The sequence below is a fragment of the Anabrus simplex genome, chromosome 9 (genome assembly GCF_040414725.1).
Source record: "Anabrus simplex isolate iqAnaSimp1 chromosome 9, ASM4041472v1, whole genome shotgun sequence".
NCBI classification, from domain to species: Eukaryota; Metazoa; Arthropoda; class Insecta; order Orthoptera; family Tettigoniidae; genus Anabrus; species Anabrus simplex.
In genome coordinates, this window is record NC_090273.1 from 157,794,351 (window position 1) to 157,810,222 (window position 15,872).

Consider the following 15,872-nt stretch of genomic DNA (forward strand, 5'->3'; position numbering starts at 1 on the left):
GGTTTGATCCTGGCTCAGTCCGGTGATATTTGAAGGTGCTCAAATATGTCAGCCTTGTGTTGGTAGATTTACTGGCACGTAAAAGAACTCCTGCGGGACAAAATTCCGGCACCTCGGCGTCTCCGAAGACCGTAAAAGTAGTTAGTGGGACGTAAAGCAAGTAGCATTATTATAATATATGAATCCTCCTCCTTTCTATCAGGTCGACTATCTCTTCACACTTGTTGGTCAGTGTAATTATATTCAGGGTTCCTACTCTCAGTTCGGTTTCTTGGTAAGGTCTATTCTGGTTGTTATGTCTTTGATCGGTATATCTTCTTGCATTTTCAGGATAAGCAGCAGCCTTCTTAGGGTCATCATTAGTTCTTGAAGTGCCTGAAGTGGAGTCTTTATCTGGTATGTTTGATCTGAGGCTTGTCCGTACATTGAAAGCAATCAAACAATTAGTTCTTTACTGGCTCGCTGGGCCTAACATAAAGAAGGATTTTCTTTTGGGGTTGACTCCCTTAGCCTTTGAAGATCTCTCCTCATCCCACAAGGCAGTGGGTTTCATCTGTACTACCCTAGAGGATGGGTTGCCTCTTCCTCAAGCTCTGCTGTACCGAATCATCATCTCCACCTTCGCTGCCATTGAGGTCTTCACCCGTAACCCTGAGCACAGGTACAGTGACATACCCCACGGGACGGGGTCCCTGTCTGAACTCAGCCATTCTATCAGTCCGGCCTAGTGGGGTGTAGGACATCCACCCCCATGACGTGGATGCGCCAGGCAAGAATTGCTCAAGTGGAGGACAGGGAAGGTGGCCCTGTCTATCTAAAGACAACTTTCACCACTATTTTTCACACCATCAACACAATAATTAAAACTGAGAGGACTTTTCCTATCTGTGAAACTCACAACCTGTTATTGAGTCTCATCATACCATTGCCCACTGTCCATCTCACAATATTATCGAGGTCATTTTGTAGTTTCTCACAATCTTGTAACTTATTTATTATCTATACAGAATAACATCATCCTCAAAAAGCCTTATCTCTGATTCTACTTCTTTACTCATATAACTTATATATATAAGAAAACATAAACGTCCAATAATACTGCCTTGAGAAATTCCCCACTCTTAATTATTACAGGGCCAGATAAAGCTTTCCTAAATTCTCTGAGATACACTTTCTAGAAATATAGCCACCCATTTAGTCACTCTTTTGTCTAGTCCAATTGCACTCATTTTTGCCAGTAATCTCCCATGATCTACCCTATCAAATGCATTAGATAGGTCAATCATAACACAGTTCATTTGACCTCCTGAATCCAAGTTATCTGCTATATCTTGCTGGAATCCTTTAAGTTGAGCTTCAGTGGAATAACCTTTCCTACACCCGAACTGCCTTCTATCGAACCACTTATTAACTTCGCAAACATGTCTAATATAATCAGAAAGAATACTTTCCCAAAGCTTACATGCAATACATGTCAAACTGGCTGGCCTGTAATTTTCAGCTTTATGTCTTTATGTCTATTACCCTTTCCTTTCATAGGTAGCAGGAAGGCACCCTCTTGAGAGGCAGCCCTATTGAGGGAGTGGCGCCCCTGCCTATGTGAGTCTCAGAGCACACTGAACCAGTGTGTAACATCTGGTATGGGTCCTCCCCCTGTGGGTGGGGGCGGTAGAATAACACCCACGGTAACCCCTGCCTGTCGTAAGAGGCGACTAACAGGGGCCCCAGGGGCTCTGAACTTTGGAGCGCGGGTTGGCGACCACGGGGCCCTTAGCTCAGTCCTGGCATTGCTTCCACTTACTTGTGCCAGGCTCCTCACTTTCAACTATCCTATCCGACCTCTCTTGGTCAACTCTTGTTCTTTTCCGACCCCAACGCTATTAGGTTTGTGAGGGCTAGGGAGTCTTTCATTTTCCCGCCCTTCGTGGCCCTTGTCTTCCTTTGGCCGATACCTTCATTTTTCGAAGTGTTGGACCCCTTCCATTTTTCTCTCTGATTAGTGTTATATAGAGGATGGTTGCCCAGTTGTACTTCCTCTTAAAACAATAATCACCACCACCACTGGTATGGGTCCCAGCTCAGGATTACGAGTGAAGACCTCAACGGCATCCACGGCGGAGAAGGTGGACTTCGGTACAGTGTAGATGGCGGAAGGGACAAACCTGTAGCGTCTGTACTCTAGAGGAGAGGCTACGAAAGGCGTCTGACTCCATGTTAGGGCAGCCTAATTTTGAGCCTGGCAGTAGGTATAAAATGCCTTTGGGTGTGGCGAGCCCATTGTAACTGTACCGGGAGGTACACCTCATCCCCGTGCATTTAAATGAAGTGCCTAGAAGAACACTATCTAACATACAAAATTTGAAACACCTAGTGCAAGAAGTAACTTGATCAACAGATGTCACAACTAAAGTGACAGAGTAATATGTTATTTTAAAGTTTCCTAAACTGACTGGATTTCTTTGTTTTGTTTTGGTGTTTTATGTTTATAGGTTTTCTCAACTGAATTGACTTTTATTATTTTTGATACTTCAAGGTTTGCAACACTTTCTTCTCATCCCGCCAGCTTTGGAGTCTGGCCAATCAGAAATTTTGTGTATTTATTTTTCAGCCAATCATAGGCTTCTTGTAACCATTTGTCCATCCAATAAAATGAGAGGGTGTGTCCGGATTTAGTCCAGAGCCTTCTCAAAACTTCCTCTTGGGTGTAAAAGCTGTCACTTTTTCAAGTTAATTGGTCTTACTGATCGTCAAATTACTGAGTGTGTGTGTTAGGAGAGGAGGCGGCGGTCCTCATTCTTTGGCAGGCAGAACATCAGCCCACATAATGGCCACCAGTTTTCTATCTCTGGAGTTATCTCTGCAAACCGAACTCGAGGGGAAAGTTCCAATCTTTAACTATGTAACAGCCAATTTCTTAAAATGTAAACTTTCTTCCTTCTCATGTAAAATTTCTTGTAAGTCCTAAGGACTTAAACGGTAAATCAGGGATAGAGAGTGTGTTACCCTCTTGAATTCCCCCTTCAGTTAATCTTGAGGTGACTACGATTTTGTAATTGCTTGTCTCTTGTCTCTTGTACATTAACTTCTCCATCTAGTCACCTCAGTTGTTTGGGATTAGCCTCTGCATCATTGGGCCACATGCCCAAGTAGGGTTTCACTCGTGGTTTTCCAGGAGCGCAAGTGTAAGCCCCCATACATTTTCGAGTTTGGGCCAGTAATTTAACCTGTTATTTTTCACGAAGGCCCAGTAGAATGGGTACTAGATACCCCTGTGTAAACTAAAAGGTAATTAATATGGTATTGCAATTGCAGGTTGTGCCTACAGAGGCCTGAAGGTGTAATTTTATTGAGCAGTGACACTATTTTCCATCTTGTAATAGTTAGTGGTTGCCTTGAGTTCAGGAGTGCTGTCTCCTTGGTAGAAGTTTTAGAGCATGTAAGCTCTTTTCTGGTAATGTAATAGATATTTGTGTGGTGCCTTTGGAAAGCCATAAAGTGTAACCGTTGGAGCAAAGTGCTCTTGAAAATTGTGTTTTGGGAGATATCTCACCTTGTTTATCTAACTAAATGCAACATTAGTGAGGTTGGGACCTTTGTCAATTATGAGCTTGAAGCTCAAAATTGTAAATTACCAATTCTTGGTTTTTCTGTTTTGTACCAAAATTGCTCTGTACCTGAAATCTTGTTCTTTCACCAAGTGAAGAATTTTGTTAAAATTTAAGATCTGAAAAGAAATATAAACTTTCTTTTTAAGTTTTAAATTAACCTTTGACTTCTTAAATAGGCCCATTCCCACCAGCACCTTCTTTCACCTCTGCATTCCACAGAATACCCCAGAACAGTAACAATAGCATATATGGATAAAGCAGATATGGTGCCTCGGAAAATGTTAGGGCGTCCCCCACCAAAGAAAGTGGAGAGGAACCATATTTGCCACTACCTGACTACAGCTGGATAAAGGGAAATGATGATGACGATTATGACCCTTTCCTTTATACACAGGGGCTACTATAGCAATTCCCTATTCATTTGGTATAGCTCCTTCATCCAAACAATAATCAAATAAGTACTTCAGATATGGTACTATATCCCAACCCATTATTTTTAGTATATCTCGCAAAATATTATCAATTCCAGCTGCTGCTTTCCTAGTTTCCAACTTTTGTGTCTTATTGTAAATATCGTTCTTATCATAAGTACATTTTAATACTTCTTTAGTATTAGTCACCTCCTCTATCTGGACATCTGTATCTATCTGTAACCAACAATCTTTACATACTGTTGACTGAATACTTCTGCCTTTTGAAGATCCTCGCATACACAATCCCCTTGTTCATTAATGATTCATGGGATGTGTTTTTTGGAACCTGTTTCTGCCTTAAAGTACCTATACATACCCTTCCATTTTCACTTCTTTTTTTTCTTTTTTTGCTTTACGTCGCACCGACACAGATAGGTCTTATGGCGACAATGGAATAGGAAAGGCCTAGGAATGGGAAGGAAGCGGCCCTGGCTTAATTAAGGTACAGCCCCAGCATTTACCTGGTGTGAAAATGGGAAACCAGAGAAAACCATTTACTAATTTTTTAAATTTTTTATAACTGCCAATTATGCTTGCCATCATGTTATCCTTAGCTGATTTCTTTGCTAGATTTAATTTCCTAGTATGTCCCTTCAATTTCTCTTTACTTCCACAGCCATTTCTAATTCTATTTCTTTCTGACTTGCACCTCCTTCTTAGTCTCTTTACTTCTCTGTAAAGGTTCAAACCTGTTTTCACATTCCTCAACAATTGCTTTAAACCCATTGCAGAGCATGTTTGCATTTTTATTTACCATCTTCTACTGATCATGGTTACTTTTTAAAAACTCCCTCATGCCTGTTTTATCAGCCATATTGTACTGCCTAGTAGTCCTACTTATAAGAACTTCCTTGATATCAAATTTATTTTTAACCATGACAAAAACAGCTTCATGATCACTGATACCATCTATTACTTCAGTTTCTCTATAGAGCTCATCCGGTTTTACCAGCACCATGTCACAAAAGTGTGTGAAAACTCTAACTGAGTTGGTTCTTTTAAATACATACAAAATACACTCAACGACTAATAACCGAGGCCTTGCTAATAACTCAATATTGTTAGATTGCTAGCAATAGTCAAGATTGAGGTACCATAAGTCTATGTGTTAACAGAAGCAATTAATGTTAGTAATGTGCTGTTTTAACAATAATTATTTCTGCTGTACTTTATTTCCAATTTTAAGATACAGTGTGTACGTTTAATCATATAAGTTACACAGCCAGCGATAATTATCGATCAAAGGATTGGTTTGTATCATTTGTAACCACTACTGACTTGCTATATTGCTATTGGTTTTAACAATATTAATCTACGTTGAAGATGATGCATGTTTTGATATGTCTAACTTTTCCCTTACCATTTTATCCTTACATTAAATATGCTTCCTAGATTTCTGTTACAAAATTGAAAAAAATCTGCATGTATTTTGCAGATGAATACAGTATTGTCCTTGTTGTTTGTTTATTATGTGATTGAACATGGTATTGTCTGTATCTCCTCTTACGTATTCCTGTCTTTCTGTGTATGAATTGGTTTATCACTTGCTTGCTCCCTTCTTTTACTTGTACTATAAATATGTCATTGTCCAAACAGATAGCAACCATTGGAGACAGTTTCACGACAGCTTATTCTCCTCAGATAAGCCAGGACGACACTGATGATGCAGTCTCCCAGTCAGACAGACCTCGTTTAAAATATAGGGTAAGTACTAGAATAGTCTTAATAATAAATACTTTATCACCTTTACAAGAAAATTTGCTTTAAAATAGAAAGTTTTGAAGCTGTACTAATCCTGATACTGTCATGATGAGATCAAAAAACATTGTAATATACAGTTCTAGAAATAAGTAATGGCACACATTATTGAAGTTCCAGGCAATAAACACATTGCAGTGATGCTGGTACAGACCGAGTGATGGTATTTGCCATTAAGTCAACTGTTATCATCCCAGGTATTCAAATGCAGGTGAAAATATCAATTAAAGAAAGAGATTTCATATCAGTAATGATAAGATCTAATGACTGTAAGTGAAATGTTAACTGAAAAAATAATAACAATATACACCATCTTGGCAAGATTTGAACCCTCAACCTTGGAGTTCAGGAGTGATCACTCTACCTCAGAGCCAACTGGATACTTGATGTATTACTAGTGTCATCGTCTCCTCTCATTACTTTGACAACTTCTGTCAAAATGTGATCTATTTAGCATTCGTTGTGCCAGTAGTCCTATGGATGTGAAAATTGTTATTACCATGCTAATAGGAACTTCCACGCGAGTTCCCCCTATGGGTGCGAACGGTAGAATAACACCCATGGTATCCCCTTTCCTATCTGTAACCAACAATCTTTACATACTGTTGACTGAATACTTCTGCCTTTTGAAGATCCTCGCATACACAATCCCCTTGTTCATTAATGATTCCTGGGATGGGTGACGAAAAGGGACCCCAGGAACTCTTAACTTTGGATCATGGGTTGGCAACCGTGAGGCCCTTAGCTGAGACCTGACATTACTTCCAGTAACTTGTGCTGGGCTCCTCACTTTCATCTATCCTATCCGATCTCCCTTGGCCAACTCTTGTTCTTTTCTGACCCCGATGGTATTAGAGACTCGAGGCCAAGGGGGTCTTTCATTTTCATGCTCTTTGTGGCTCTTGTCTTTCTTCGGCTGATCCCTTTCATTTTTTCTCTCTGATTATTGTTATATAGAGGATGGTTGTACTTCCTCTTACAGCAATAATCACCACCACCACCTTCCACGTGAGTGACTCGTGTAACATGCATTATGGGACTTCAGGAGATGGACGATTTCGTATCTCTAGTACTGCATTTAATGATACTGTATATGATAATGATATCCGACATGTCATCTTAAATAGGATAAGTGATTTCTGAATGATAAATTAAATAGCCTACAGAATTATGTCATATAAACTGTACTATCTAATCACAAATATCCAGACACACCTCTGTACACTGATCCTAGGGTCTAGATGTCACTGCAACCACCACTACTGCTATCAAAGGTGGTTGAGGGCTTCTTGTTGTTCAGTTCTAAGAGACGGCTGAAGAATTTGAACCTACATTGATTAACCTCACGGAAGCTTGGGATAAATTGGTGTCCATAACACTACAGATATCCCTTACTAGGCTTGTTGGTGATAATCAGCTGATGCAAGCACAGGAAAATAAGATGATGGAAATGAGCTTCATACATCAGATGATAGACAACACCTACATATATCAGTGTCTAGTCATGAAAGATAGGAAAATTAAGGCTACTCTAGATCTCTACCAAATGGTAGCATGACACCTAGAGCTGTAAACAGGTCACTTGAAGGAATGATGAACGTGAGGAGCATACATAATGAAACTTTGGGGCTACTAGGTCATGTAGTAATAAATATCAGACTCACCATCAAGGTTAATGCAATCAAGTAACCATTATGGATTATCTAACTATAGTGATACTGCTTAATTCCCTAAACAGCCACCCACATAGCGCACCAAACTACTTAAAAATTCCCTGTCATCCATCCCATAATAATTCTTAAGCTAAAAAGAGAAACAGAGGCTAGAAACTTCCATTTCCCAAAACAAATTACTACATACATTTCTTCATGTTAGACAAGAGATATTATTTTGTCCTCTTCTGTGTTCAATAACAGCTTGATTATGACTTCAACTCCAACTCACTGTCAGTAACTGTGATACAAGCAGAAGATCTTCCAGCACTTGATTCAGGCGGCTCATCTGATCCTTACTGCAAGGTGTATCTCTTACCAGACAGGAAGAAAAAGTTTACAACTCAAGTGGTTCAGAAGAGTCTCAATCCATATTTCAACGAGACCTTTATATTCAAGGTAAGATATGTACTAGCTCTAGTGATCATAACAGAGTATGTATTTTACAAATTCTTGAATAAAACAGTTGTTTCAATGAAAATGTTACTTTTAGAAATCTTATGATTTATGACTAATTCACTTCATAGGATGTAACTTTGTAGCTTACTGGCAGCAGCTAATGAACTTTAAACAGAGGGGTTTGAATTTAAAAACTTGGTGGTCATTTTCCTTAGAAAAAGAAAGCATTTGTTTTTCTTCAGCACTTGTCCTGGTGGTGGAATTGCTGTATCCAGTTAGTTGTGCCCTGGGCCATGTCTGGGTGGAGAGTGAGAGTACCAGCTCAGGACATCTTCTCAATACTGTTAGTGCACAGTAGCGACGATATGCTCCCCCACTTTCTGGAGAAAATATAACATTTTATTCCATTTTAGCCGACTGAAATTAGGAATTATTAAAAAAAGCAATTTGCACAAGCCCTGTCATCTTATCAGCTAATTTTTTCCTTTAATTATTAACCAAATTATTAGCAAAAACATGCACAAAATACTGTTCATCCTGGCCATCCGATCTGTATAGCATCACTGCAAGTAGTGGAAATTTTGCATGTGCTGTGAGCCAGACTCATGGACACTGAGGTGTGATTCACCCGCTTGCCATGTGCATTCATCAGTCCGGCAGTCTCTTTAGTGTCTGTTAGTTTTTAGTGTGTAGTCAAATACTAAATGATTTTTAATTGTATAATCATGCCATACTTCTTTTTAATTGTAACGTTGTTGTTTGTCCAACTCTTGTCCCGTTTCCCTACAGGGTTGGGTATGAGGTGAGATGAATCTGTCGTGGCAGGTTTTTATGACCAGATGCCCTTCCTGACGTCAACCTCATTGTAAGTTAATGAGATGAAATGAATGACGTGATATACTATAGTAGGGAGAGGGTGAAATCCGGTGCCGGCACATAGCCTACTCCTGTCAAATAGCACCAAGGGGTCTGCTCAAGGCTTAACGTCCCCATCCGTTGGACGAATCACCATCAACAGCGTCATATGCACTCACTCCATATGAGCACTGTGGAGAGGTTTGGAATTTAATCCAGGCTTGTGGCACGCAATCTAGTGATTAGAAGTTATATACCACCACCTCCCCTACCTGCCGGCCAACATTCTGATGGTGAAAATTTTTCAACCAATGGGACTCGAACCGGCTAACCTCAGTGTCAGACCGTTTAGACTTCAGCGCCTTAATGATCATGGCCACCAGGCGGGCACTTCTTTTTAATTGTAATACATGAGTAATATTGTTCCTCTGGTGAAAGTTTTATAGTATAATATTGAATCTAAATCTCAAAAAACAATCATCACCGCACTTAAGTTGATAAAGTGTCGGCCTTACCTCTCTGTTGAATTTCGCGCTGAGAGCATAAGAAACATACCATTTTCTAGCTTTTCTTTTTCAGTTTTGATTTATATAAAACTCCCGTCTGCTATATCCAACAAATCCGAGTACTATTTGCTGTCTGCATATTTCTTTTGCCCCCGCACTTTTAATTCCCAATTGCCGTTACTGTTAGCACATATCCAAATCATTGTAGACATCCATTATATTTGGATTGGTGCAACACATATCATTCCCTGATGGTTTCATTGAAGACATCCTCCTGTGGGTGGTGGCAGTAGAGGAACATCCACGGTATCCCCTGCCTGTTGTAAGAGGCGACTAAAAGCGGCCCCAGGGACTTGGAAGTGCAGTTTGGTGACCATGGGCCCTTGGCTGAGTCCTGACATTGCTTTCACTTACTTGTGCCAGGCTCCTCACTTTTATCTATCCTATCCGACCTCTCTTGGTCAATTCTTGTTCTTTTCCAACACCGCGGTATTAGGTTTGTAAATGCCCCTTGTGGTCCTTGTCTTTCTTTTGCCAATACCTGTTGTTTCCTTCTGATTAGTGTTAACAGAGGATGGTTGCCAATCATCATCACCACCACCTGTATCCATTGTGTGCTAAATAAGAAATGTTACAACAATTGGGTTACAGCTGCCATTTTTATTCTGAAGGCTTACACCTTTCTTTTCTTTGCATTGCAGCTAAAGGTTCTTCAGTCTCAGGCTGTTCTTCCATCAGGATGTTGTCCGGTTTAGCAGGATGTTTCTCTAGATTCTCACTCACATCTGCAACTTTCTTCCTGAAGATGGTCCTCTCTTGAATTTCTTTGGCGTTTTTGCCTCCTTTCTTTAGATCTTCGTGCACTTAAGCCGATGAGGATGAGCTTTTGATTTTTCCAGGAGAGTGAGTATTCTATACGCCAATCTATCTAAGTTCCACAAAATGTGAATCTCCTTTTTCTGATTGTGGTGATAATTTTCACTGTTCTCTTGTTCAGTTCCCTGTTAGATCTCAGATGCAATGTAAAACTCTATGACACTTGCATGGGCCCTAGAATTTCCCCGAGAAACTTCCTGTACCTTTTCTCAATTGTAGGATCTTCTCTGCAGTATAAAGGCATTCTCATTTGACTGTTGTAAATAAGTGCCTCAGTCTGACCTTCAAGGAGATTGATCTAGACCTGTAAATATCATGGCACAGTTTAAAGGCCACTTCCATCCTTCTTACCCTTTCTAGTAGTTCATTGCCATTGGGAGTAAGGATCTCTGTCCTCCGGACACTTCCATACACTGTTTCAATCTTTTAGTCGAGTCCATGTACAAATGAGATCCTCGGGCCACTTATCAGCCACGTCTTGTAGTACTTGTGTTTGTTTCACTATTGTTGGGAGGTTGTCAGCAAAGGGCAGGCAATCAGATGTCTTACCAGAGTTTTTGCAGCCTACTCTTACTCCTCTTTGAATATCATATGTTGCCACTTCTATTCTCTGATGACTTTCTCCAAAACACAATTGAACACGAGTGGTAAGGCCGTTCCTGTGTCTTAGTCCTCTTTTAATTTCAAATGTTTCCAACAGCTCACCCAAGAATTTAAATTGCAAATACCAGTACATGTCAGTGAGGGTCTCTTGGATCAAAGCTAGGGATTTATCATCGACCCAACGTCCCTGAAATTATTTTTACAAGGTCCTTACTAAATAATAGACCTTCTTGAAATTCACAAAAGTAATTATCATCCATTTTTGCTTCATAGTCTTGATATTGATCAATGATTTGAGGATAAAAATTTGTTCTGGATGATATTATTATTATTATTATTATTATTATTATTATTATTATTATTATTATTATTATTATTATTATTATTATTATTATTATTACTGGTGTTATTATCATCCTTGGGTACAAGTTACAATTTTTTTGCTTGAGCTAAGACTTCTGATACAATCTGTATACTTGTAACTAATTCAACAATATATTTTTTAACTAATTCAATTACTAGTATGAAGAAATGAAAATCCACAGCCTGTTTCCAGTTATTCGACCAGGTCAGGAATGGAATTAATGAAGCCCCCATCTACCGGCAAGAATAGGAATTGTGCCGGCTGCCGAAGACTGTCGCACTCCTCTGGGGCAATGAATTACTGCTTTTTTAAAATTTCTGAGTGCTGTTGTGAAGGGTATGATTGATATTCCTGTCATTTTCAGCAACTTCAAGAGTTTGAGGAAGTATAACTAAATAAATAATGACTTGAGTTAATTCTAACCCGAGAAATACTTTGCTGGTCTGAATCGTGTACCTGGTGTGTTATGTGACCGAGAAGTTGAATTTCATTTTTGTTTTCAGAATATTCCCTATACACAACTGAGGACCAAAACATTGGTGTTTGCACTCTACGACTATGACCGATTTTCCAGAAATGATGCTATGGGAGAAATAAAAGTCCCCCTGTGCCAGGTTGATTTAGCAGATAGCAAAGAACGGTGGGGTGAAATCCACCAGCCTGTGGAGTCCACACCAGAGAAGGTATGTTGAATTAGAGACAGACAGGTGTTCCAGTTCAGGCAACATAAATCTTCCTCATATACAGAATCTGAATTCGGGCAAGTTTCTCTCTGTTTCAAATAATGAAAATGTTACAATTCAAAAACCCAAACAACTCAATTATGTTGTTCACTACACCCTAGCCCAAAAATATTAACCTGTCATCTGCATTTAAAAAAAAATGTAATATCCAGAAACCAGGCTGGATATCAGAGAGCCTGAGGTTGTACGTAATAGATAAATTATTAGCCATTCAAAAACAAAAAGTAGAATACATACAGGATTCAGAATTAAATTTGCTAGAAAAATGTCCATATACATTTTTCCATACGTCCAACAGTTTGCCAAGCTTATATATGTCCTTCGTGACAACAGCCCTAGGTGGAGGAATATTGCTTGTTTCTGCGGCTGATGGTAATGCAGTGTGCTGTGTGGGACTGAGGCAGAGGAATTAACCGCACATGGAAAAAAACCTCCTGTCTAGCCAGAAAGAGAAATCTCAACCCTCCAAACTGAAGGCTGCTGTGGTGATCAACCCTTCAAGGAGTTGGACCACAACCCCGTACATTCATAGCATACTAACGTACCTGCGGCTCCACTTGCACTGACATCAGAATTAGAAATTACATTTGTGCACTGTTTATAACAATAACGAACTTACCTGTGTCACGTTTCCTCCCTCTTCTCAGCCTGTACATCAATTAGTTTACTTCGAACATATTAGGCTGTCAGGCTTGTTCCACAACTTCCTTCATTGTTCCTACCTTCCACCTTAACAGAGTTTCTTTTACAGAGCGCAACATGTTGGACTTGCACCACCTCAACTCTATCACCCTGGAAGTGTAAGCCTTCTGGACCATATGACCAAAATGCTCCTCTGGAAAACTGTTGAAGTTACGAAGAAAATATACATGGACATTTTTTGAGGAAATTTAATTCTGAATCCTGTATGTATGCTTTTTTTTTTTTTTTTTTTTAATGATCATCAGTTTATCTATTATAGTACAACCTCTCATATCCAGCCTGGTTTCTGGACATTAATTATTATCAAACGCTTATGACAAATTAATACTTTTGGGCTGGGGTGCAGTGAAGTACAGTACTGAGTTGAACCGTAGCATGAGAAGGAATACACGGAGGAAGTATGCACTGACATTGTGAGGGACAAGGACATTGTTGACTTGTGCACTCAGCAATACCCTGCACCTATTGTATTGCCTTAGTCGGTATTGATCAGTCGTGAATATTCCAGTATATTATTTTTATTTTGGTAGTGATTTTTCTGGCTAAAGTAAAGTTTCACAGTTTGTGTCATTTTAATTACTGTCACAATTGAAGAACGACCGAAAGAAAAAAGCAAAAAAGACTAGTAACAATGGACAAAAAGCTTTGTGCAATAAAGCATTTAGATGCTGGAGAGACAGCAAAGAAGATAGCAGCTGATATGGGAGTAGGAAAGAGCAAAGCGAGTGACTGGAAGAAAACTCATGCTGACTATGAGAGGTGGTGTTCAATGTATTTGTAAGGTGATGAAGAAGGCTGTTAACAATAAAGTAAATGAGGTTATTTATCTTTGGTTTACTGTGCAGTTTAGGTCTTGTAGCAATCAGCTTGCATTTGGGAGATAGTGGGTTCGAACCCTATTGTTGAAAATGTTTTTTTTTATGGCTTCCCATTTTCACACCAGGCAAATGCTGGGACTGTACCATAATTAAGGCCACAGTCACTTCCTTCCCATTCCTAGCCCTTTCCTATGTCATTGTCGCCATGAGACCTGTCTGTGTTGGTGCATCAAAAGGTTTGTCAATTTCAGGGCCAATTATAGAAGAAAGAACCCTCCAATTTAATAAAGAATTTGGAAAGAATTCCAATAAATTTAAAGCAAGTGAAGGCTGGCTCCAAAAGTGGATAAATTGCTATGGTGATTGGAAGTTACAAATAAGTGGAGAAAAGTTACTGGTCATTGAGCAAGGTGTACTAAAATTCAAAGTTTTTTTATTTTTGATTTTTTACATGGACTTGTAAGGAAGGTACATCAGAATAACAGGTTTGTAATTGTGACAAATCTGGCTTCAAAACAGGAATACAGTTTCCATGGGTACAAGCATAGCAAATAAAAGAGAGAGTGTGATCTCTCTCCCAGTTCATTGGCTCCTCCAATAGGTGGTTCTTTCTCCTCTAAATGAGCTTGAGCTTACAAGTCAGCATATGAATAAAATACAATTATGGCATGCAAATCAGATATTTAGATAGCTTCTGGGTAGACTTTCTGGTCTTAGAAGATTTCAATTTCTTTCTCATCTGTCTTCTTACGAAATAAAAGCAACACTTCATATAATGTAAAACAAGTTTAGGGGTAATGTCCATAACATGGTCGTCACAGCACCCTAATTCTTTTGAATTAGTGGTGATACTGTGTAAACTGTCCAAAAGCTTGTAAAATATATCGTTCCATAGAATACATTCACCTAAAAGTTTTCGCTCCACTACATTTTCAACTTCCACGAACACATTAAAAACAGTTCTTGAAGGATGAGTGAGGAAATTGTTACTTTAGCAATCCTTATCACGTATTCCACCTTTACAATACAATTTGAGTCTTTATTAATAGAAGTCCCTGTGGACAGGGGCGGTGGAGTAACACCCACGGTATCCCCTCCCATGGTATCCCCTGCCTGTTGTAAGAGGTGACTAAAAGCAGCCTCAGGGGCTCTGAACTTGGGAGCATGGGCTGGCGACCATGGGGCCCATAGCTGAGTCCTGGCATTGCTTCCACTTACTTGTGCCAGGCTCCTCACTTTCATCTATCCTATCTGACCTCCCTTGGTCAACTCTAGTTCATTTCTGACCCCGACAGTATTAGGTATCGAGGCCTAGTGAGTCTTTAATTTTCACGCCCTTAGTGGCCCTTGTCTTTCTTTGGCCAATAGCTTCAGTTTTTGAAGTGACACATGCCTTCCATTCTTTCTCTCTGATTAGTGTTATATAGAGGAAGGTTGCTTAGTTGTACTTCCTCTTAAAACAATAATCACCACCACCACCACCACCACCACCTTTATTAACACTCCAGTGGTAGCGCAAAGAAAAGTTACATCAGTGGTCGTGCGGATCACAATTGTGATCCATACTTTATTTGTGATATGAGCCTATAACTTTATTTTCTGTAAAATATAAAGTAGAGCCTCACTCAACCACCCTCCGCTTATCCAACATTCCATGTTATCCGACACTGGTAGACATAATTTGAACTTTTAGTGGAGACTAAAATCTAGGATACCCGGGGTGGAGGGTGAGACCGTGGGACAAGCACTGGCCTGATTGCTGGCGGTAGAACAGGTGCAGCGAGTCTTCAGTCATTGTTCAGTGTAGTATTGGTTGGGTGCGGATGTTATTGTTGTCATATCCTCTGTGAGTATGGCGAGTAAACGGAAGAAAGTGATTGTTTCTATGGAAGACAAGTTGAGTGCGTTAAAGAGACTGGACAAAGAATGGAAAAAAAAAAAAAAAAAGGAGGGGAAAAAATTGAAAAGTGGCTTCAGATTATGGTGTTGGACGTGTTACAGTGGAAGAATGAAAAAAAAAAAAAAAAAAAAAAGGGGGGAAATATTGAAAAGTGGTGCTCTACGAGAGCAACAACTGATGTACTGAAAATGAGAAAAACAATTAAAAAATGTGAATACGAAAAAGTAATTGGTTCACTCAAAACCAGGGAAAGGGGCTGCCAATATCTGGCCCCATGCTGCAAGAAAAGGCAGTGTATTTCCAGAAAGAGTTTAATGAAGGGGGCCTAATTAAACTGTCAGTGCTGGTTGGCTTGATCAGTGGTAAAAACGGTATAACATTAGGCAGCTTAATAACTGTGGAGAAAAACTGTCAGCTAAATCCGATGAAGTTGTGAAATTTGAAATGGAAATTCAAGAAATAATTCTTGCTGAAGGATTAACCGGTGATCAGATTTTTAATTGTGATAAGACTTTTTTGTTTTGTGCTCATCCGCAAATATGGCAGCGACCCATT

At 39.5% G+C, this 15,872-nt stretch overlaps 1 protein-coding gene across 1 annotated transcript in view; it reads left to right on the forward strand.

Annotated features, from left to right (window-relative positions):
• Positions 1-15,872, forward strand: part of LOC136880919 (synaptotagmin 1) — a 69,250-nt gene that overhangs the window by 17,322 nt on the left and 36,056 nt on the right. Inside the window, exons 4-6 of the mRNA XM_068229181.1 lie at positions 5,678-5,785; positions 7,756-7,950; positions 11,658-11,837. Of these exons, the coding sequence (XP_068085282.1) occupies positions 5,678-5,785; positions 7,756-7,950; positions 11,658-11,837 (483 nt within the window). The remainder of the gene's footprint in view (positions 1-5,677; positions 5,786-7,755; positions 7,951-11,657; positions 11,838-15,872) is intronic.